General features: G+C 43.0%; 1 protein-coding gene and 1 long non-coding RNA gene across 3 annotated transcripts; both read right to left on the bottom strand.

Moving 5' to 3' along the window:
- Positions 1–12716: 12716 nt before the first annotated feature.
- Positions 12717–14340, bottom strand: LOC123088212 (uncharacterized). 2 transcript variants are annotated; one of them, XR_006441751.1, is made up of 3 exons: positions 13948–14340; positions 13702–13813; positions 12717–13538 (listed from the first exon to the last, which is right to left on the bottom strand). It is a non-coding gene; the product is annotated as an uncharacterized lncRNA (long non-coding RNA). The 2 variants fall into 2 exon arrangements; XR_006441752.1 differs by having other exon boundaries at positions 12717–13484.
- Positions 14341–18384: 4044 nt separating this feature from the next.
- LOC123088211 (uncharacterized) lies at positions 18385–20826 on the bottom strand. The gene is made up of 4 exons (XM_044510402.1): positions 20486–20826; positions 19256–19387; positions 19037–19171; positions 18385–18637 (listed from the first exon to the last, which is right to left on the bottom strand). Exons 1-4 carry the CDS (start codon positions 20559–20561, stop codon positions 18465–18467), a joined length of 516 nt encoding a protein of 171 aa, XP_044366337.1. The 5' UTR covers positions 20562–20826; the 3' UTR covers positions 18385–18464.
- Positions 20827–25090: the final 4264 nt, after the last annotated feature.

Genomic DNA, 25090 nt, shown 5'->3' with positions numbered 1-25090 from the left:
GCTTTCGGTAATCACAATTGCATGTTACGGAGCCGTCACATGCAAACGGACATGCCATGTGGCATCTCATTGCCGTGTGGTGCATCTGAGCGAGTAATGCTACACATACAAACAAGTTACAAGGTTTTACAAAAAAGGTTAATTTGATTGGTCAATAGGTGGGGAGGCGTCTCACCCCCTGAAAATCAGGAGGAGGGGGGCAAGTTTGTGATTGGTTAGTAGATGGAAAAAATCCTAGTCAGCGTGTAATTGCGTGTAACTCTTTGTATGTTTAGCATTATTGCATCTGGGCTCTATCGCAAATACAAATTTTCGTTACTTGGCAGTCTTCTTTCTTGGGGGAGTGCACTACTGCATATTCAACTAAAGCTTTTCAGATGGCTCAGAAGAATATCGCCTACACTGTTGTCGTACATAATTTTGTATCTGTAAATTTTGAGTTTAACAAGACTTTGTGAAGATCATTTTGACTCGTAGGCAAGTTCTCCATATGCATCCACTATTAGAAAAGGGGTCATTCGTCCCGGTTCGCAATGGCCATTTGTCCCGGTTCCTCAACCGGGACTAAATGGTTGTTATTAAAGTCCTATACCTTTAGTCCCGGTTCGCCCATGAACCGGTACAGATGGGGCTTCACGTGGCCGCTGCCGCTTGCCCAGGCAGGGAGACCTTTTGTCCCGATTGATGCCACCAACCGGGACCAAAAGCCTTCCACGCGTCAGCAGTTCAGGGGCTGGATTTTTTGTTTTTTCTGAAGGGGGGGGGGGGGGTGTTTGGGGGGTTTTGTAGGGTTAATTTAGGGGTTCCATATATTGTGTTAGGTAGCTAATAGACAGAAGTGTCATCTCTTATCTCCGTTCTTGGTTGACGCTACGTACTATACATATAGGGAGGACTCGACACGCTAGCTAGCTAGTAAGCAAATGAAGGAAACTATTAAGTACAGAAGATCGTCATGAACATATACAGAGAGAAGTGATCGACCTCTCCTTCTCAGAGTGATTGATCGAACAACAAGTTTTCGTATATCTTACCGACGGTACTGGCTACATATATATATATATATATATATATATATATATATATATATATATATATATATATACAATGTGTAAGATCTCTTACAATACCCTAACATATGAACTCAATTTCCACATGCATGGTATTCTCCGGTTGTATTGATGACGTGCTCAAGAAAGAATCCAGCAAATTTCTCTTGAATTGCTCGCATGCGATCTTCTGGTAGGAGTTCATTCCGCATCTCCCACATCTAATTTGAATAAGGGGGTCAATACATATATATGAATGAAACTCAACAGAAATGATGGTATTAAAATAAACTTGCGAATATTTTTGCTTACGCACTTCAAATTGTCTTTTAGAGTAGCCCCGCCTATTCTTGGTCGTCGCGTTGTAGATGAACTCGTAGACGTAGTATCCATAGTAATTATTCCCAGCTTCCTGCCACAAGCACCTTACGAGAAATAGAGGTCAACCAAACTGATAATGAAGCATTAAAAATGGCATTGATGAAAGTAGCTAGAATCAACGCGAGATGCGCGGAACTAGCTAGCTAGTAGTACTTACTTTCGGGTATTTCCATCGCAGATCTTGCGGCAGTCCCGAAACTTGTGCGGTGAATACTTTCGAAACCCTGCGAGACAAAGAAAACAATTACTTGATATCATGAAATGAACAAAGTTGCCGGTATGGTGCGATAATGATCGATTCAACTTACTTCTCGAGCATTTTAGACATGTCTACATAGTCCTCGGGATCTTTTCGTCTCGAGTCTAAGACGTTTATTAGTCCCTGCTCAAGCTTAATCTCTAGGAGAATATAGTGGAACCTGCGCACGCATGCATAACTCATCAATTACATTAATTACTATAACCTCGAGTAATAATTAAGGAAAACCGAATATGCACAAGACAGTAACACTCACTTGAAGTTGTAAGGAAAGAGTATTGTATCTTTGTTTTGATTTATTACAACGATCGTAGCAAGTTGTCCTCGGTTTCTTTGGCATGAAATGTAACCATAAATTCATCTATGAGATTTGTGTTAATTAACCCAATATCATGCATTTCAGCTTTTTTGCATTCGACGATCTTCAATCTGCATAATATAGTGAGGATAATTATATATACATGTAATGAAAGAGCTGAGCTATATATGGAGACTTAATGACATAAGTAGTACTTACAGGCAGTAGCAAGTGATCGTTAATTTATCGAGGGCCTTTAGATTGAAAAACCGGAAGAACTCCTCAAATAGAAAAGACAACTCCTCAATTCGAACGAGGTCGTGCTGATCCTCTTTAACTTTCAGCTCCAAAGTATCAATTTTCTTCCCAGCTGACTACTTTCTGCAGGTTTCCATGTACCAATCATGGAATCTTCGCATCATCATTTTAGAGTAGTTCCATCTTTGACGAGAGGCTTCCCGTACTCGTATTTGCATTCGTCCACCTCCATTATATGAAAATGTGCATCGTCGTCGTGCATGTAATTTGCAGGATTGGTACCGGTCAAGATCCCCGGATGATTAGCGATGATATCGCTACACACCTTGAGCGGGGGGCACGATTGGTTCGCTTGTTCGCCAAACTGGGAATTTTTTCCCACTTCTTCGTTCTTGTAACCTTTTGTCACTGCAAGTACTTCCTGACCGTTTCGCTTCCTTATATGTCTTTTCAGTAATGCGCTCATAGTTGGTTTGCGGCGGAGATGGTGGTGGTCGCTGCAGGGCATCCAAAGTGCGCTTCGCTTTCACCGGATCTATCTTCTCCTCCGGAGGTGGATGTCTCTTAGCTCTTTGCGTTTCGAAATAGTCCTTCACTTGGGCTGGAAAGATCTCCTCGTTTTCCTGTTTGGTCATCTCGTATGGTAACTTCTCTGGAGTCTTGAGAGATGGCTCAACTCTGTATTGCCTCCCGCCTCTGGCTGTACTGCTAGACCCCGGAGCAGGCCGAGCGGCTGCGGCTATCTTCTTTTGTTGCATACGAAGCGGAGGAGAATGACTACGATGCGTCGGAGCAGCTGGAGCGGCGGTGGGTCTCTTTCGCCGTTGCTGATGAGGCGGAGAAGGAGGAGGCTGGATGGTCGGGCGCGCCGGCGCAGGAGGAGAAGCAGCCGGAGTGCTGCCACGCGCCGGAGAAGGAGGCGGAGTGCCCTGATCACTCACCGGAGGAGCAGGCGGAGGAGGAGGCGGAGTGCCCTGACTTGCCGGAGGAGGAGGAGGAGGCGGTGGCGTCCAGTTCGGAAGGTTGATGAGCTGCTTCCGCCATAGGCATGGAGTCTTTAGAGCAGAATCCAGCTGAGTCTCCCCTTCACCGGTAGGGTGGTCAAGGACGAGCTCCTGAAATCCCTCTGTTATTTCGTCCACCATCACCCTAGCATATCCTTATGGAATTGGATGGCAGTGAAAAGTTGCGCCGGGTTCAGGAGGTCGAACAGAGCCGACAGCCGCCTTGACTTTGTAGTTTTGCTGTTGTGTCATAAGGTGGCAATGTTGAGATTCTGTGATAGCATCCACGGGGTAGCTAGCAGGAGCCGTGAAGACAGGCTCCAGCTGAAGCAGCTCGGTGGAAGCCATGCTGCTTCTCCGCTGAGATGGCAGGGTAGCTTCGGGGGTAGCTCTGGCAGGTCGCTTGCTTCGAACTTCATCTCGTTCCTCTAGCTTTTGTACCCTTGCGTGCAGCTTCTGCAGTTCGCTCTGATCCACTTTCCTCCTCCTCTCTTGGCATTTGTAACGCCTGCGTCCGGAAACCCAGCCTTCCACGGAACAGAGCCTGGCGTGCCTCGTGTCCGTCCAGCATGCTCAGGATTCCCGAGGGCCATTGTGAGCTCGTCTTTCTCTCTGTTTGGAACGAACGTCCCTTCCTGCGCTGCGCGATATAGTCCTGAAGCTTCCTGAGGGGTATTCACAGTTGCTCCCTTGTCCAAATGCACTTCCCTGTTACAGGGTCCAAGGTTTCGCCAACCCCAAAGAACCAAGTCCGGCAACGGTCTGGCTAGTTCAATGTCTCTGGTTCGACCCCTTTATCAAGCAGGTCGTTCTCAGCCTTGGCCCACAACCGCCGGGCTTTGAGGTAGCCACTTGACCCCGTGCGATGGTGATGCTCCTTCTTCGCAGCATTTATCTTGTTTGTCGCTGACATCTTCTTACTCCTCTCCGATGTCTTGTTGGCCACAAATGCGTCCCATTGATCTCTGAGCTTCTCAAATCGGTCGATGAATTCTGGTGTCTTTTCTTTGTTGACAAACTTTGCTTTCAGGTCATTCTTCCACGTCCTGAATAGATCTGCCATCTTCTTGAAAGAAAAAGACTTGATCAATGGCTCCATAACTGGATTCTCCGGATCCTCCTCTTCCGGTAGGGTGAAATTTACCTTCAGCCCTTTCAAAGATCCTCTTTATGTTTATCTTCGACAAAAGAATCTTGAAGCTCTTCATCCTTAGGCTGATTCCATAGCTCGATGCTGATCGGGATCATGTCCCTAACAAGAACCCCGCACTGAGCAGTAAATGCGTCCTTGGTCCGGAGGGGTTCAATCGGTTGGCCATCGCGCGCGATTGCTGTGATCGTAAACCTTTCATCCGAGCGCAACTATTTCTTTGGGCCTCGTCTCTTTACCGAAGTTGTGCTCGATCCAGAGGTCTAGAAAAAAGAATAAAGGCGAGAGTTCATATGTGTAGATACCAAAACAACGAATGCATCAATTAGCTAGTCAGCACAGGCTTAATTAATATATATACTTGGCCGGACTCTATTCGATCACCGGAGCCATCATCACGATCTCCTTCTTGCACCGACATTTGGTCACCGGAGCCATCATAATCATGTCCTTCCTCCTCCGTTGTTCGATAACCATAGCCAGCTGTGATTATGACAGACCATTGGTTTCATTGAGATACGACATGACATCACCTCCGGCTATGATTATGTCCTCCAACACCCGTTCTGCTTCCTCGTCTCGACCGTGCTCCATAGTTTTTGCAAGTATTACAACATGACAATTATTATACAAACATGACAGATGGATATATTAGTGGAAAACGTAGACATAGCTATAGCTAATGACAACAAGGAATTATATTTGTTAATGGCCTCGACGTTCTCTAGGGTTTGGGGTGGCCTCGGCTATGCTTAAAGGGTTCGGGGTGGCTTCGACGACAATGCTCTTTTAACTTGGTAAATTTCGGTGGCCTCGGCAGTGCTTCTAGGGTCTAGTGTCAAAGAATTCAACAAAACCATGTCTTCATCATTAGGCGAAAGTAACAGGCGCATGATGGTACAAAGCTCTCCAAAGTTATTCTGGAACGGAATCCCAGATAGGATAATTCGCTTTTTGGTACAAAGTACAGCAAAAGCCTTCCGAATATCGCTATTTGGAAGGCCTTTGCTAAAATTTGTACCAAAAGGCAGATTATCCTATCCGGGACTCCGTTCCAGAATAACATTGAAGAACTTCGTACCATCATGCCACGGTTACTTCTGGCTAATGATGAAGCCATGGATTTCTTCAATACTTTGACACTAGGCAACCTCTCGACCCCTCGGCGATCCTCGACCCTCGAACCCTCAACACCTCGACGACCCTCGGCCCCTCGACGACCCTCAAACCCTCGACCCTCGACCCTCGAACCCTCGACCATAGAACCATCGACTCTATAGAACCCTAGAACCCTCGACCCTTGACCCTCGAACCCTCGACCATAGAACCCTCGAACCCTTGACCCTAGAACCCTAGAACCCTCGAACCCTCGACCCCTCGACGACCCTCGAACCCCCGACCCCTCGACCACCTCCACCCTCCTCGTGTCGAAGTTATTGGGGAGGGGGTATATCGACCCCCACCCCCTCATGTAGAAGTTATCGGGGAGGTGGTATATCGACAACGATATACTCGATAAAAAATAATAATAAGAAGAATAAGAAAAAAAGAGGAGAAGAAGAAAGGAATAGAGAGAGGACAAGATCGAAGAAAAAAAGAAGGAAAAAAGAGGAGAAGAAGAAAGGAATAGAAAAACATCATATGAAAAACGATATGATGTTTTTTTTCATATGATGTTGTTGATATATTGTTGTTTTTTCATATGATGTTTTTTTGGTGCATATGATGTTTTTTTGTGCATATGATGTTTTTTTTTCTTCTTCTCTTCTATTCCTCTCTTCTTCTCCTTTTTTTTTCTTTTTTTTCTCTTCTTATTTATTTCTCCTCTTCTCCTCCTTTCTTCCTCTTCTTATTTTCCTTTTTCCACTCCTTTTTCTTCTTCTTCCTTCTTCCCCTTTTCTTCCATTTCCTTATTTTACTTTTTCCTCTACACTAACCTAAAATGCACTAACCTAAAATCGATATCTACTAATTAACAACCTAAATCAAAAATACATATATGAGAAAAAACATCATATGAAAAAAACATCATATGCACAAAAAAACATCATATGAAAAAACAACAATATATCAACAACATCATATGAAAAAAAATCGGAAGGCCGTCGGACCGTGGAGCGGTGCGACGCGGCGACGCCGTCGGGGCAGCGTTGGCGCGGGTCGGCACGGGGCTGTGATGGCATCGGGGCGGCGACGGCGTCGGGGCGAGGTCGGGGAGGTGACGGCGACGGGGCGGCACGGGGACGGGGCGACAATGGGCGCGGGCGACGGCGACGACGGGCGCGGGCGACGGCGGGCGCGGGCTACGGCAACGGCGGGGGGGGGGGGGGAGGGGGATGAGATGAAAACTGAAAATTTGGATAAGTGATGCTTATATACCAAGATCATTGGTCCCAGTTGGTGGCACCAACCGGAACCAATGCCCCCCTTTAGTCCCGGTTGGTGCCACCAACCGGGACCAAATCCCTTTTTTCAGCAGCCCAAAGGGCGCGAAGCAGGGGCCTTTGGACCTGGTTGGTGGCACCAACCGGAACTAAAGGGGTGCTTTGGTTCCGGTTGGTGCCACCAACTGGGACCAATGCACCCCTGTAGTCCGGTTTGTGCCACCAACAACTTTTGCTGCCCCACGGCGAAATGATTAGTCCCACCTCGCTAGTTGAGAGGAGCTCGGAGTGGTATATGAGCCCCACTGCGGCTGCCCTCTCGAGCTCCTCTCAAATGCAGGCTTACTGAGCCTAATAACACACTATGTTGCTTGTGGGCCTACTGGGCCTTCTGCGGGCCTGAATCCTGGCCCATGGTTGGGTTTCTAGTCGTATTCAGGCTGTTGTGGCCTAATAGGTGGCATTTTTTTTATTTTTTTTCTTTTATTTTTTGCTTTATTGATTTTATTTTGTTTCTACTTACTGTTGCTATTTTTATTTATTTTATTAAAGTTTATTTTGTTTCTACTTATTTATTAAAATTTATTTTGTTTCTACTTGTTTATTAAAGTTTATTTTGTTTCTACTTATTTATTAAATTTTATTTTTTCTAGTTATTTATTAAATTTTATTTTGTTCCTACTTATTTATTAAAGTTTATTTTGTTTCTATTTATTTATTAAAGTTTATTTTGTTTCTACTTATTTATTAAAGTTTATTTTGTTTTTACTTATTGATTTTCTTTTCTTTTTTGCTCTTTTATTTATTTTATGAAAATTCTTTTTTTGCTTTATTTATTTTATTTTGCTTCTACTTACTGTTGCTATTTTTACTTATTTTATTAAATTTTATTTATTTTAATTTATTAAAGTTTATTTTGTTTCTACTTATTTATTAAAGTTTATTTTGTTTCTACTTATTTATTTTATTTTGTTCCTACTTATTAAGCCTTTGGTCCCGGTTGAAGCCACCAACCAGGACCAATGGTGGTGGGCCAGGAGCGAGGCTCATTGGTCCCGGTTCCCCCCACCAACCGGGACCAAAGAGGCCAGATGAACCGGGACCAATGCCCCGGCAGGCCCCCTGGCCTCACGAATCGGGACCAATATGCCCATGGGTCCCGGTTCGTGACTGAACTGGGACTAATGGGCTTATCTAGCCCGAACGTAAGCCCTGTTTTCTACTAGTGATCTCTTACTTTTATCATGTCACAAATAAATTTCTTATTTTCAGGATGACTAAATTGGCCTTTGGATTCACAAATAAATTTGTTACCCAGAGATATGTCACCGACGAGACCCGCAGTGCTGGCTAGTACAGTACCCCCATCTGATTGGAGTTGTATTTGCGGTGATTCAGCCTAGTTCTCTGATTCCATTGCAGAGCATTCCTCTATGTTATGAACTAGTTTGTATTGTTGTATACTTGTATCAGAAAACAGAAGAGAGGACTTCTCAGGGCATCTCTACAAACCCATCCTCGAAAGAACTTGAGAGGAGTATAAATTCAGTTATCCTTAACTAAAGTGCACCTAACTGATCCCTTGCAAGCTTCGAGGAGGATAATTTATCCTCCTCACACCCAAGGTTTTGGCTAGCAAATGGGGCACTTTTACCGAGGGGGACCGGTAAACAGTTACCACGAAATTTTGAAAAAATTTACCATTCAATTTTGAATTCAAATTCTTTCAAAATAGATATAACTAGCACTTGAACATATATTTATCATAAAAGATCTACTAGCTCAGGTGAACATCGTCTACGCGAGTGCTGTGACCTGCTGCCATACTTTACTATACCTTGAGCGTTTAAATTCAATAAATTCAAAAAATTCATTTTTTACTCGAAATGACCATTTACCGAGGGGGGCCGAAATATGTCGTAAGCATGGTAAAACTTGAAATTTTGAGAGGTAAACAAAACCCTGCTCACGCCTCGATCCCTAAATATACTCAGCTGAGTCTGCGAGGAGGATACATTTTTTCGCTCCTAAGAGGCGCCGGTAGGCAGGGCAGCGGCCGGGTCAAGCTTGTCGCGCCACTCGTGGTCACAACGATGGTCATGGATGCACAACCCGAATGACGGCCGGTGGTGGATGCCGGGGGTTAGGCCCGTCGATTTGGCAGGGCCGCCAAAATTGTGTGGCCCCAGATTGAAGAAAAGAACGAAGCAAACATGATCCACCCCCCCCCCCCCCCCCCCCGCACGTGCGCTGCCTCTCTCGCGATCTCCCATGCCCCTGTACAATGAATCGACCAGTGTTGGTCTGCTGCAGATTGCCACCGGCGGTCGCTCCACCTACTAGCTGATCTGTGCTTGCACTAGCGGCACTGATTCCCGTCCTCCACCTGGTCGCCGGGCGCTGGCCTCTTCTCCGCTACACTGAAGATGCCCCTAGAGAAACACAGGTGCTTCTCGTCGCCTCAGCCACTCATGAATGAGTAATTTACTGATTTCTTGGACCGAGAGAGGCAAGCAACAATAGTGGAAGATGCATTGGAAGTTTGAACTGATGACATGCTGTATGTGTTGATTTATAAACTGATGTCTTTGAACGATTAACTACTAAGGAATTTAGAACTAAAAAGATGTGTGTTTGTATGGATGAAACCCGAATTGATGCATTTTTATATCAATTTTATTTCATGGTACAGTAAAATAAGATGAAGACATATTTTCGTTGGCGACATGCAACAACAGGAGTTTCTACACATATTGGGGGGGGGGGGGGGGATGGATGAAGTAAACTATTGACTTGGTATTATTTTGTACCCTTATTATTATTTGTATTTCTTTGTCTTGTTTAATCTATTTGGCTGGATTGTTTCGAGTTTCAGTTCTACGTATATTATGCGGTCGACCAAATTTATATATATGCTTTGGCATGAGGTTTTCCTTGGATAGCTAGGAGGTGTTATTTGACCACTGCAATATGAGATATTCCTTGGATACTTTCTTTAGCTATACGAATTTTAAAATTTTAGGACCCCATTTTGTATTTCGTCCCGGGCCCCCAAATTCCTGGAGATGGCCCTGCCGTGGGTGCACGCTCCAGTTGGTCGCGGGGCCGCTACGAGATGGCGAGTATGACAGTGCCGTCTGCCGGCCTACGTGGTCAGGGTCGCCTGAGTTCCCCGTGGGACAGCACAGCTACGTGGATGTGGTGGTCTGATGAGAAGAGGCAAGACAATGCGGGTGGTGGTGGAGCCAAGCTTGCGGGCCGAGATTGTTATATGGTACGCGTTAGCGCCTGGTATGGCGCGCTAGTGGCTGCCCTCGTGGAAGTGTTAATCAGCATGTCGGTGAAGCTGTAGGCCATGGGCGCGACCATGTGCGCCTCTATGAAGCGGTGCACCTGGGAGAGAAGCATGCACATTGCGCCGTGGAGGAAGCACAGGTAAATGGAGGCCAAGTGGCTCGACACACAAAACCGTCTGACCACCGGCGCGCTCTTCGGTGTTTTCTTTTTTAGGGCCTGTTTGGTTCCAAATAAGTCACCAACTTATAAGTCGAAAAGTGAAAAAAGTGACTTATTTTACCAAACAGACCCGACTTATAAGTGACCCTAACTTATAAGTCATAAGTTGCTCCACCCCAACTTAAAACTTATAAGTCATTCCCTTTTGCGTGGGTCCCATCACCTGCATGATGTGGATTGGTGTGGGAAGAAGTGTCAGGTGACAACCAAACAGGCATGACTTATAAGTCACTGCTTTTAAGTCACCTGACTTATAAGTCAGGTGACTTATTGGAACCAAACAGGCCCTTAATCTCGTTGTGACAGATAGGTACATGGAGAGTCGGATCCGGGCAGACACGAAGAGAGCTGATCGAGCAACTTGACCCCCCATGACGATTCAAGGGACGCGCAATTCCATTGTTGGTATGTACAGTGTTAAGATAAGCTGCTGTGTAATTTTATTTTATTTTGTGATTTATTTGATGGATGGGTTGTAATGTTCGGTGCAATTCCACTCTTTCATATACTCTGCGTGGAGTTTAAGTTTGCTAAAAAAGAACTAGTTGTCTGCAGCAAAAACAACTCTGGTCGATTCATTCAGAGTTACAACGGTACAATACACACTTAAGCCAAATCTTGAAAACTAGAGGTCATTCTAGTGATTTAGCATGTTGCTGCGCAAGCCATCATCACTGGTACAGCACAACTACAAAACGGTTGCAACTCGGCTCTAACTTTCTTGCCATAGCTAGCAGATACAACGGCTGCTTCTGGCCGGAGCTTATTGGTGCCACCGGTTTTGCTTTGTCTAAAAGGCACATAGCACCCAACATGTGGATAGATGACCTCAGAAAGTGTTTGCTAATGTCCTGATGTCTGCAGTTCTCATATTATGTCCGTACATATCTCTCTGGTTCATTTATCATGGTGTACTCTATTTTTGTGGTTGCGGTGTATCTTATGGGATTGCATATAGCGGATTACAGACTCACTAGTTAAAAACGGTGGATGGATGAACATAGTTTGGTGAATACTGGAGTGATATATATATAGAGGGGAAGATGCATAGTTTGGTGACTCATAAGTGTGGGAATTTTGTGGAGTGTTCATTACTTCTCCATGGGATGACGGCGTGCCTAGTGAGTCTCGGGAGGGACGTTGCAAATATAGTTATACTATTGGGATAATTCGCTCGACCTTGTTGTATACCTCCTTGTATAGGCCCTTTTTTTTACAACACCTCCCCTATTCTATCTCTCCATCATGCTTTCTTCCTCTTGAAAGTGTGAGAGTGGTAGACAGTGCATGTAACTATTAATCTCACTCGAACAGGCTTTCCCCACACTTTAAATATAGAGTAAATAATGGCTGTAACAATATATGGTGATGAGGAAATCTTCTTACAAGCAGGTCAAAAGAAGACAATCACCGAGCAAGTAACTAAATCACCATGAAGTCAACGTCGAGGAACAACAAAAGAAAAGTCATCCCAACAATAACCACCCGAGACCACAGACCGAAACCTGCAACTTCTAGGGAAACCAATGGATGCCAATCCACCAAACACATCAAACTTACTAGAGAAGGTTGCCTTCCCTTTCGCACTGGGAGACGTAGCGCTGATCTTGCCTGTGGACAGCAAGGACCAACAATGATGACCACGAGGTCACGTGTAAAAGGTAGGAGACAAAACGACACCTCTCCGTGCCGGAACCTGGATGCTTCTTCTCAAGGATGGAGTTAGGTACCAGAACTTCATGATGCAAAAGAGGATAATGATGACATTCCTTGAAGACTGTGTTAGTTTAAGTACGTGGAAGTAGAAAATGATCGATGCTATCCTGCCTGTCACTGAATAATGCTCACATAGAGTGCAAGGGTGATGTTGGGAGACAACGAATGTTAGTCTTAATTGGTATTGGTGCAGTTTTAGCATGGCATTATGCCCGCTTTGTTGCGTAATACTTGGGGATCAAGAGGGTAATGGACTCTTCCTGGAGATACTAGTTCAAAATGATGTGCATAACAGTATACTGAAAAAAGGTAATTAACCAAATATTTGCACAAAAGTTTCCAATGTAAACATGGGTGAGAATTGTGGCATGATATTTCTGTTCTCATCATATATTCTCGCTCTGATCCTTATTAATTGATCCTAATCTAGTACAAAGTTGTACTCACTTTGTATTACATCTGCATCAATTAATAGGGATCAGAGGTAGTAGTTTTCATCATTTGATGTTCTCTGTTGTGGCTGGCATTTGATGATGCTTGTCCTAACCCTAACTTTGCTTATATACCTACCACCAGGTCATCAAGGCAGCCATTTTATTTCAGATACAGTGCCTGCTCATTTATGGTGCCTTATAATCAAACATGCCTATATATATCTTCCTCCTTTTGGCGTGTCGCTAACCTGCCTACCAATCTATAATCATGCGTTCCGTCTTCACAACTAGACAGAACATGGCTACATATTGTCTTTGAACTAGTGGATGGGGCGCGCCCTGGCGCGCCTCTTGAGGCAGAGCTGTGCGCCCTTTAATTGCGGGAGCATTTCAGCCCGTGCCTTTTTGGTTAAGGGTGTAATACATGCAAACTCAAGTGAGAAGCTTACCCTGTGTGTGAACTTTAATCCTAGGCTTGTTCATTCTACTCATTCACAATAACCAGACAAAAAAGATAGTGAAAAAATATATATCAGGAGGTATTATTAAGCTAAATTACATAACAAATAAACTGGTCATGAGACTTTGGCATGCGTATCATGCATATCTTGGCTACAAAAACTACATCTCATTCAAAAAATAATTCAGAGGTTAAATCCTGAAGAGGCCAGGGTTGATTCTCAAAGATCTCTGTGATCAGCTGATGGACGTTACCATAAATAGTATACTGTATAGTTTTCTGAATAATTCGAGTGTATCAGTACCATGACATCACAAATGAATCCCCATCTTAAAGTCCATTGCGAGATGAAATGGCCCCTCATATAGTGTTTGTTTTCTAAAATAACCATAGATGCATCACGTCTTGCGTCCACCAGTGTCATCCAACTGTGGGTTTGGCGAGCCTTGATCCAGCAATGGAGCTTCTGATACTACTCTGATTATCTAGCAGTAGTGTTCGTGAGAGCGATCGTTGCCTATGCGAGAGACCGGCTCTGCGGCCGGTGTATGTGTTGTTTCAAAAAGATAGGGACCCTGAATTTCAGTAGTTCAATCTCAGACTTCGCAATTGCGAGGACACAATCGTTGCTGAAAGATTTTTTCAGAGACACAATATGATATTGCTGCTAGTACCAAAAGACTATTTAGAGCATGAAAGATCACATGAATGAACTAAAATGACGACGATAAAAAGAAAAAGAAACATGTTGACCTTTATCATACTGAACACCAAGAACTCAGATATGCTAACCTTCTTTCCACCATCGACAAATAAAAGGGCAGCTCGGTGCACATAGCTCCCGCTTGCGCAGGGTCCGGGGAAGGGTCCGACCACCATCGACAAATGTCTTGCTTTATTGTTGCTAGTAGTTTGCGAACATCAAAAGATAAAACCATGAAAAGAAGATAAGAGCAGAATCAATTTCTACTGAGAACAGCAAGAATTGAATGCACGGAACATATATTTGAATCTTTGAATCGAGTAATTGAACCGAACCTCAGTTAGTATATGTAGCTAAGAGTAAGGGCCTCAACTCCATAGTGAAAAAAGCAAAGTTAGCAGCATGACGCAATTCCATACCTTTCCTTCATGGCGAGACTAACAAAAGAAAAGATGAGCAGATTTTCCGAATATCAACAACTGGACATCTTAATATCCAATGAATGGAAAGTCCTCACCAAATTACAGATGTTAAGACCACGCAAATTACTGTTATCCTCCCAAAAAGAGAAAATTAGAAATGTTGCTAGTTTAAGAAAACCACAAGTTATTTAATCAAGTAGCATATCAGCCGTAGCAATATTCAGAGAACACAATGGTATTAACCTTTCATTTTTATTACTAAGATAGAAAAAACAAAATCATCTTTCTACTTGGAATCCAAAGGCATGTCCAGACCAACGGGGGGGGGGGGGGGGGGGGGACAATACAACCAGTATCCGACAAATAGCGCTATTTGCCAATGGATTTCCAAGTTTACAATAAAATCCTACAAATAGCAAACAGTTGATTGTTGACAACCTTAGATTAAGCAGAAACACAAGAACAATATTAAAGCACAAAACAGAAGAACAATGAGAGCATAAGAAGAAGAAAAAAAATACCTCTTTAATGAACCAGTGGGCCTCAGAACTCTATTGCCTCACAGCAGCAAAGCTAATCTAAGTAACACATGGACAGTGATCTCTTCACACTAAATTAATCAAGTGTGTATTCTTATGCATGCCTGGAAGTCTAAAAGCATATGGATCTTGAGTTTTTAGAAATATTTGCGTACAACTCAATATGTTCTTCCCCTCCCAATGGCTTTTGTTATGCACAATCACTGAAGTTTATACACTCACCTTGCAGCTGCATTAGACAGAAATATACCGCCCGTCCTTTGTGCTACAACTCTACCAATTCAGTTTGACCACCCAATAGTTGTAATCAGGCCAGTGTGATCAGTTGGTCAGAATCCAGGATATAAAACAATATGAGATTATGCTTGTTGCTGTATGAATAGACAAATATGTACTTCCTAACCTGAACATTCTTTTAATAATATACTAACTTATTTCTTAATAATACACTATCACAGTTAAGTTCCAACAATAAAAGTTACATTATCTATCATGCAAGCATTTTCTCCTTCGCAATAATTTCTGTCGTATGCAGCTGCAGCCCATAATTCTATAGAATTTCAGATGGAGAAAATAAATTAAGGACGGTAAAACTGAGCCTAAACCCAGCCCTCACAGCGATTTGAGTTTTAGACCGTCCAATTTCGCGATCTGAGAGATTATGGCCGTCAGATCTCGTGGTAACACAATCTAACCCGCATTCTGTTTAATCTGGCCCAACTGTCTTGTGGGCTGCTGCTCCAGAGGCCGAAACGAAGGCCTGTGGTGCACTGGGCCTTCGGACAGCCGCCAGGCCCATTCCAGCGCAAAAGGACTCCAGTACTAGGCTTGCGAGCGCGTCCTCCACTCCCGATTCGGTTGCGTGAAAAAAAAAGTCTCGATTCCAGGCACAGTGGGAGCGACCGCACCGAATCCATCCACCCCGGGTTGTAGGAGCAGAGAGAAGGCAATTCATCCCGAGTGGAGATGCGGTCGAATCCATCGAGTCCGGATTTCAGGCGCTCAAAGGATCCAATTCATCCGGTCCAGATTTGAGCTGCACAGACGAGCCGCCGCTTCGGTCGATTCGGTCCACCTGAGGTGCATGATGGACCGAGGCAAGTACATCCGTGCGCTGGGATCAACCGGAGGAGCAGGATCCGGGTACAGACGATGCAGTTCAGAGCTGAAGCGATGAGGCGGGCGATGCGGTCCGAGTCCTGCCGATGCAGTTGAGAGCTCAAGCGACGAGGCGCATGATGCGGCTATAGAAAGTTGGGGATGAGGGCGATAATGGCAGATGCCTCGTCTGCATGAAACAGCTTTGCTCTCTCTTGAATCTCGCAATCATGGCCTATTCATGCCTGGTAATGTTACAATCGTTTCCTATGGTCAGTGCTACTATATAATGCTTCACCCCTGCGAGTCTTTCCACACCCTCTACACTCGGCATCAACATCTTATTCAGCATCATGCTCAGGTATCTTTCTTGTAAATTGCATGAAAAAATTACATTGTCCTCATATCCTCTGAAAGAAAATATCCTCATATCCTCTCATGTCGTACAGGTGATCTTGGTCGACTGATTTGAGTAGATTCTGGAGCTTCCTACTGTCAAGTTTTTTTCTCAACAGTTCATCTGAAATGGCTTTTGGACAGGTAACCTCCCGAAGAAAATGCGTTTGATCGCTGCCAGATGGAAGGTTGACGGGGTTGACTGGCTCGATCCAGCCGAGCGCGATGCAGGCGACGAGCGGATCCTTGGATACACCCGACGCACGCGATCTATCTACGAGGGGATCCATCTGATGCGTGTGGTCCTTTGGGATTTGAAGAAGGCAATTAATCTTCAGCTTCTAGAGTCGTTCATGGTGGATGATATATGCCGGTCGTTGACGGCGATTAATGAAGGTGTGTGTCTTTCTACTTTCCAACTTGTGTTGTACTGTATAATATAAGCTCCCTCGCTTGTCCCTCTCAATGAACGTCCTTGCTCCTTTTCTACTGAATCACTGTCTTGCCCTGGTAGCACAGTTCTTGGCTAGGTCGGCCTCTGTCTTTGTTTTGCCCCTTTCCTGTACTATCCCTTCTTCCACCCATGTTAATATCTTATCATTCCTATTCCGTGCAGGTGGTGACTGTTGTTTCACGCTGGTGAGAAGATATTGCACAAAGCTTAGGTGACCAAAATCCACCCCTCAGTCAGATTGGGACATCTAAAATACCCACCAATCAGGTAAAGCCTTGTACATGAGGGTACAATGAACACTTTATTTGTCAATAGAATTCACTATTGTGTTGTTGATGCTTGATTTCTTTTTTCAAGATATTGCTTCAGTTTAGGTCAAACATCAATTGGCTTCAGGGTAATCTCTATTCTTATCAGCTTTACGTATTACAACAAAATATGTACTCTAGATTAGGATGGCGTCATGAAATCATTTATGTGAACATAACAAAGACAAGTTAGAAGTTGGGGATAGAGAAGTAGTACAAGAATGCAATTTATCGTGTAGGGCTGCATCAGCATATTGTAAAAAAAATTGAAACATGTGAGACTACAAGCAGATGTAGTCCATTTTATGATACACCAAATATTTATGTAGCATATTGTTCATGTCAGGAACATAGAGAGAAGATTGTAATTATGGACAGAGGAGAGGACTAAATGGGAGCAGGTGGAGTGGAAATTGAGTAGGTGGTGGAGCAGAATTTCAGTAGGTGTCGAGTTCATTAGCTCTGGCCATTTGATCAGATATACTAAATGGGGCCTTATGTAGAATGAATGTTAGCTACAGGAGCACATCTCTCTGTATGGAGTGAATTCGATTGAGAAGCTGAACCTGTACATTATCTCAGTCTTTGTACTTTGTCCTTGTTCTATTTGATAGTCAACTTTACAGTTAATGCAAAGCTTGCAATTTTGCCTTTTAAGAATTCATGCTATTTCTATTATTGCAGCGAACACAATGGAATACATGTGGCAGTTGCTGACCAGACTTGAGTCTAACAAATGAGCAGTACCTATGACCGCATCCGTGTAGGATGAACATGATGTGTACCCCAAAAATTGTTGACCTGTTAAGTATATTTTCGTGGCGTGGATGCTAAAGTCCGAGCAGGTAAATCAGAAGCTACTGCAGCTACTTGACTTCAAGATGTTGTTTGGTTGTGCATGACGCATTCTGCTAGAGCTATGAGATGAGTTTGACTCCTCTAAGCTTTGTTTGATAAATAGTGTTAAGTCCCCTCTTGGGTTGCACACATTATTACTTTGCCTTCGGGGGGAAACTGATTGTATGAATGGATCGGTTAATTTTACTAAGGTTAATTAGTGCCAGTAAGTTGAATTGCTTCTATATAGAAAATGAAATGTTAGTGCCATTGTTCTATTGCAGTAAGTTGAATCAGTTTGGATAAAATTAAAATGTTAGCGGCCTGTAATTTGCACAATATGGATGCTCGTATTCCTCAATTTCTATTCAATTAAAATCAGTGTAGGTTCATTATGTTATGGTCTGAATCTTGATGTGTTGTACAATAGTATAAGTGTAACGTCTGATCTTTAGAAAATGCTTAATGCAGGAATGGTTGAAAGTATACAAATATATTGTCAATGAAGTAAAGAGCGCCCAATAAACCCAAAAGAAGGGAGTATTCTTATACAAAATCATACTATTGCCAACCTTCTTAACATCTAACACATTCCTAGGGGCATAATAATCAACTTAAAATATTTGTTCCACCAATAACTAACATGCTCGTGAAAAAATAAACATGCACAAACGCACACACCGTCAGTTAAATTTCGGGTCAAACAACACAATTCATAGGTGTGAGCATGTTAAATATAATGTGTGATTATATGATGATTAAATTAGTACATTTAGATATAATCATCAATCACTAATATTATAATGTCAAAATTGACGGGCGCAGCAACGCGCGCCGGCGACGATCTAGTATACCTGAATAGCTAGTGCGGGAGAGTATCCATGGCGGCATTGTGAGCCTGTTACACTGCAAGTTGGCACTGTCATCTTCATCTGTAAGCCATTGTCGTCCTCTTCTTCTTCCGCAAGATACTGCCACAATGTCGTGCCATGGTACCGGAGATGGAAACGTTCAGATTCAGTATCAGGTATGGCTCGAGATAATGAACAATTCTAAGAAATCAATGAAAAGCTAGGCGCCACTTGCTCAGATCAGAACAACCTAGAACTAAATGCACAAAAAAAAACCTGAAGTAGACTATAATCAATTAATGAACATGTGCCATAAGGCCCATAACAAAGAAATGAGGGAAATCATGGATAACAAACTCAGATCACGTAATAGACTGAACTGAACTTAGATCAATATTGCGATCTCCACATCTCAGTTTATAAATTTATATATTAACTACAGCTCAAAAAATTAAACATAAAAACTGAGAAGGAAATGCATTTTAACAAACATATGATCATCATGAGCGCAGTGCAAACCTGCTAACATATTCGATGCATCGCGGATGGCCTGGCGAGCATGGCCAGCACCCGCTCTCTGCTGCCTCACCTCCACCGCCCTATTCCGTCCCGCTACCAAACCACTAGGGAGAGCCATGAGCCATCGATCACCACCTGGTCATCAGAGTATTTGCAAAGATTACGACAGCGCCACCACTCAAGACTTAAGGAGGTAGTGCGGTAATGGGATGTACATACTCGAGACCAAGTTCAGCAAAATTTCATCCTTCTCAGTTGTAGAAAAGAAACAATGCTTCAGAGCTACGACATTAAGCTCGCGGTTCTTGTACTGCTTATCCCGAAGAACCTTCCTAATAGCAATTGTTTGCCCTGTGTGCAAACATTAGCATGCAATACAGTAACATTAAGGTTATATCAGACAGCAAGCTCTATGTAGACACAAAATTGGTACATAGGTAGTCACAAGAAAATCTATTATGGCTATATAGAATATCCTAGATGTATAGATAGGCAGCTCAAGACAGGAATACAGAAAATGCGTAAACAAAGATCAGCCTGAAGTTGTTGCAACTAACCTGGAGCAAAATAGCAAATGAACATGCAGAAATGCATCAAGAGTGAAATATGCAGAAGAGATGAAGAGGTGGTGTGATCTATCACCTATTCCGGTGTCTTTTTGTTTGTTATTGTCCGTATCAGCCTAACAAAACAAACAAATTGACAGGCTGGCCGGTGAGACCTCAGCCTGGCTATTTATTTAATCTCATAATCAGCATGGTATAACTGATTTGTTTCCAACCAAGAAACGAATCAAACTTCAGCCTAGCTCCATATGCAACCTCCTAGGATACATATGAAGCAGAACGAAGGGTGCTGATCATTGGAGGCTACATTAAGAAACAGAAGTGAGTACGTGGTACTTGTTATTACAACCAGTGAACGTAATGAACAATCATTTCTTCTCTTTTAGTGAGACTACATGCAGCCAAACAAAAGATAATGCGATTGCGTGCTTTCTCACAAACACACCAGTTAATGATTTCATGTGTTGTGCCTATTTCATTTCCTTCCAACCAAGCAGGCTGCAGCTAAATCCAACAGTGAGACTTGTTCAGGAAATTCACATCCACGAACTATGCAATCATTTTCCCGATGGAGTTATAGAAAACCAGCAGAAATCAATGGCGCCGTGTAGGATGAATTAGGAAAGTGCATGCGGAGCTACAAGTCAACTCCGCTGAAAACCATGCGACTCTCCAATATTATTTTATTTTATTGCGGAGAGACCCGGAGAGGAAGCATGATCTCTCACCTGCCTAACAGAGACGATAACGAGCCGAGGAGGATGGGCATGGGCGACAGGCGATGGGCGCCTTGGTTCGCACTGGATTAGGGGAAGCTAAAACCACCCCCAATTTGACCAAATAACACCCAGAAAATCAAAAGGAAGGAGTTGGAAAAAGAGACCTGGTGCAGAAGGAGACAATGCGCGCATCTGGGCCTGCTGACCCCCAGCCGACCAACGATGGTTTCTTCCTCCCATCCTTCCGGCAGCCAGTTCGGCCGGATCGATCCGCTGCCTCCCGCGTAAGGCAGAGCACAGATCGAAACTGCCGCTGCCGCCTTCTCCTCGCACCCACTCCTCCCTCGAGACGACGACGTATGTGTAACTATGTGGGAGAGCGGAGCCAGTTCCTCTCCTGCTGGCGACGCTCGTGCCGGCCGGTTACGTGGGAGAGGCGGAGGCGGCGGAGGTTGCGTGCGGGAGGCGAGCGAGGAAGAGATGAGGTTTGCAGTTTGCTTCGTTCAGAAGGGAAAGGGAGGACGGTCCTGGGGAAGGTGTTATCTGGATCAGTTTGACCCAATCAGAGCGAAGCCCTTCCGTCCAATTGTTGTGATCACTCTATCAGAGAGGCCGTTCTTTTTTCTCAAGGTTGCACGGTAAAACGGTGATGTGTATAGCGGGAGAAGGCGTCCTTCACGCGACTCTTATTGGGTTCAATGTTCGTATCTGATAAATTGTTCATAGAAATGGGAGATATTGGGAACTCTTTTGGCAAGGCATGCACAAGTTCAAGCTGCAACAATTGTTGCCTTTGGTTCATCAAGCACGTCTGTTCAGTCAACGAATCTGTGAGTCCTTCTATCGTGGCGCATCCAGGGCCGTCTATGAGGGCATGCGAGGTGAGCGACCACATCGGGCCCCCAAATTTCACCAATCTCTTTGCTAATTATCTGGCAACTCACGCATGATATTACTCGGTTGAGATATCTCTCCTTCTCTTCTAGGGTGCTCGTCTGTTCAGTCACCCAATTGTCTTCCCTACATGCAAGCATGCAGCCATGCACTGGATTCCTCTTTTTTGGCGAAAAGGTCCTCAGGTATACTCCCTCCGTTCCTAAATATTTATCTTTTTAGAGATTTCAAATGGATTACCACATACGGATGTATATAGACATATTTTAGAGTGTAGATTCATTAATTTTGCTTGGTATGTACTCACGTGTTGAAATCTCTAGAAAGACAAATTTAGGAACAGAGGGAGTATTAACCAGTGTTGCTGTGTTACTCCGTTGGTTTTCGCCAGGTGGTGCTGCAGCTTGTATAGGGGTGTAAGGATCTGGTGATGGTCCTGTCGGCGACGGCTTTCTCGTTGGCGTGCTGGTCCTTTGGACCGAAGTTCGTTGACATCCCGTCTCCTATGATGGTTTGCCGGCAAACATGTGGAGCAGGGACGGCAACATCTTGACTCGCTCCAGCATTTGACGTTGTGTTGCTTCGTGTTGGCGTTTGACTCTCGTGCAATGACAAGTGAATAAACACTCATCATGAGAATAACACATCTTAGCATGGAAAATATAGGCCACCCCTCACCGCCTCACGAGAGGTACGAGCACACAGAAGAGAAGTTTATTTTTAAAATTAGATATGGCACATACAAATTTGATTATAACGGCAAAAGAATACTGCATATAGGTAGGTATAGTGGACTCATGTGGCAAAACTAGTTTAAAGGATTTGGATACACAAGTAGAGATCATACTTAGTGCAAAATGAAGGCTAGCAAAAGACTGGGAAGCGACCAACCAAGAAACGAATAATCTCATAAGCGAGCATTAAGCATAATTAACATCGAATAATGCACCACAAGTAGGATGTAAATTCAGTGCATGACTATTTACTTTCGTGCTTGCATAGGGAATCACAAACCTTAACACCAATATGCTTACTAAAGCATAATTACTTATCAACATGACTCACATATCACATCATCATATCTCAAAACTATTACAAGGATTCTAGTTTATTTTGCCCAATAATCTTCATGAAAGTTTTTATTATATCCTTCTTGGATATCTATCACTTTGGGACTAATTTTCATGTGTAGCTTTTGATAAGCTCAAACAAATATAAGTAAGGATCATGAGCATAATATTTCTTTCTCTCAAAATAATTTAAATGAAGCAAGAGAGAATTTTTTGAAATTTTACTAACTCTCAAATAAATGTAAGTGAAGCAAGAGAGCATTTCTTCAAAAATACTAAACTCTCAAATAAATATAAGTGAAGCAAGAGAGCATTTCTTCAAAAATACTAAAGCATACCATGCTCAAAAAGATATAAGTGAAGCACTAGAGCAAGTCCATAGCTCATTAAAATTTAAGTGAAGCATAGAGAGCAATTCTAACAAGTCATTAGATAATTTTAGTCCTCTCAAATAGGTGTGTCCAACAAGGATTGATGACATAAACAAAAAGCAAAACAAGCAAAGACTCATATCATACAAGACGCTCCAAGCAAAACTCATAATATGCGACGAATAAAAATATAGCTTCGAGTAAAATACCGATGGTTGTTAGAAGAAAGAGGGGATGCCCCGAAGAAAGAGGGGATGCCACTCGAGGTATCCCCAAGCTTAGTTCCTTGCTCTCTTTTGGATAAGAGCTAGGGATGCGAGGGCATCCCCAAGCTCAGGCTCTTCTTATTCCTTATTCCTTCATCCATCGTTTAATAACCCAAAACTTGAAAACTTCAATCAGACAAAACCCAATAAAACCTTCGTGAGATCCGTTAGTACAAGAAAATAAATCACTACTATAAGTACTGTTGCAAACAATTCATATTTTATTGTTGCATTATATCTACCGTATTCCAACTTTTCTATGGCAAAAATTCATCAAAGAAAATCATAGAGCCATCAAAACAAGCACACAGCGGAAAGGAAACAGAATCTGTCGAAAACAGAACAGTCTATAGCAATCTGAATTGTTCGAATACTTATGAACCTCCAAAAATTCTAAAAAAGTAGGACATCCAGGGCAATTTGTATATCAATCTTGTGTAAAATATTCAGATCAAAATCACATTTCTGTGATTTACTAAAATTATTTTCTTGAGCGCATAAGTTTCTGTTTTTTAGCAAGATCAAACAACTATCACCCAAAAAGATCCTAAAGGCTTTACTTGGAACAAACATTAACTAAAACACAAAAACACAATAATAACAGTAGCATAATTGTGCAAACACTAATGAATAGAAAGAAAAAGACAAAACTAATTTTTTCACTGGGTTGCCTCCCAACAAGTGCTATCGTTTTACGCCCCTAGCTAGGCATAATGATGTCAACGATGCTCACACGAAACATAATAATTGAAACACAAAGAGAGCATCATGAAACATGTGACAAACACATTTAAGTCTAACATACTTCCTATGCATAGGAATTTTATAAGCAAACAAATTATCAAGACAAGAAACATTTATCATATGCAAATAAGACGAATAAAACATTGATGATCTCCAAATAACGAGAGCTAATTTAGTAACATGAAAATTTCTACGACCATATTTTCCTCTCTCATAATAATTACATCTAGGATCATATTCAAATTCAACAATATAACTATCACATAAAATAGTCTCTTCATGATTTGCATGCATGCAAAGTTGACACTCTTCCAAAATAGTGGGATTAACATTAACTAAAGTCACGACCTCTCCAAACCCACTTTCATCAAAAAAATTTTAAGATTGAACACTCTCCAAATGTGTGGGATTACTTTTATGAAAAGTTGACGCTTTTCCAAACCCACTTTCAATATCATTTCAAACTTTATTATCGATATCATATTCATCATGAGGTTTAAATAAATTTTCAAGTTCATAAGAATCATTATCACCCCAATCATGATCATTGCAACAAGTAGTGGATATAGCAAAATTAGCATCCCCAAGCTTGGGGTTTTGCATATCATTAGCACAATTGACGTTAATAGAATTTATAGTAAAATCATTGCAATCATGCTTTTCATTCAAGGATCTATCATGAATCACTTCATAAATTTCTTCATCACAATTTTTAGATTCACGAATCTCAAGCAAAACTTTATAAAGATAATCTAGTGCACTCAAATCACTAGCAATTGGTTCACCATAATTGAACCTAATACTGAGAAAATGCTTATAGATAGAAGTTTACCAGTAGCGTTTGTTTATGACCCAACGCTACTAGTAGTTAGTAGTAGCACTGGCTAGAAAGAGCGCTACTGGTATTCATTAGTAGCAGCGGCTGTTGTCTAGTACCATGCTACTGGTAAGTGTAACACCCCACACCCCCTAATTAATAAATATTAGCAGCGCTGGTTGTCTAACCGGCGCTACTGTTAGTTTAGGATCTATGGCACCTATTTACCTAAACACGCTATTGCTATTTCTTCTATGTGTAACATTTTACCAGTAGCATGGTGTCCTAGCCCGTGCTATAGGTAGTGCAACACTAGTCGTAGATATTTTGCAGGCGCCCATAGCAGTAGCACGCATTGGTGACCCGCGCTACTGCTATGGCCGCCAACCACCTACCACCTTTCCCCCCTTCTTCCTCCCCTCTCTTCTTCCTCGCCCTTCCTTTCCCCCCTTTCCTTGCACGTTGCTTGTTCCTTTCAATGCTCCCCCTCCTGCCCCTCTAGCCCTCCCCCCCCCTCTTCTTTGCCCCTCCACCACCCCTCCATTAGAGCCCTCCCTCCCCCTCTTCTTTGCCCCTCCACCACCCCCTTCATTAATGCCCTCCCTCC

This window comes from Triticum aestivum, chromosome 4A, assembly GCF_018294505.1.
Source record: "Triticum aestivum cultivar Chinese Spring chromosome 4A, IWGSC CS RefSeq v2.1, whole genome shotgun sequence".
NCBI classification, from domain to species: domain Eukaryota; kingdom Viridiplantae; phylum Streptophyta; class Magnoliopsida; order Poales; family Poaceae; genus Triticum; species Triticum aestivum.
The sequence above is the reverse complement of the archived record's forward strand: the minus strand, read 5'-3'. Positions and strand labels throughout refer to the sequence as shown.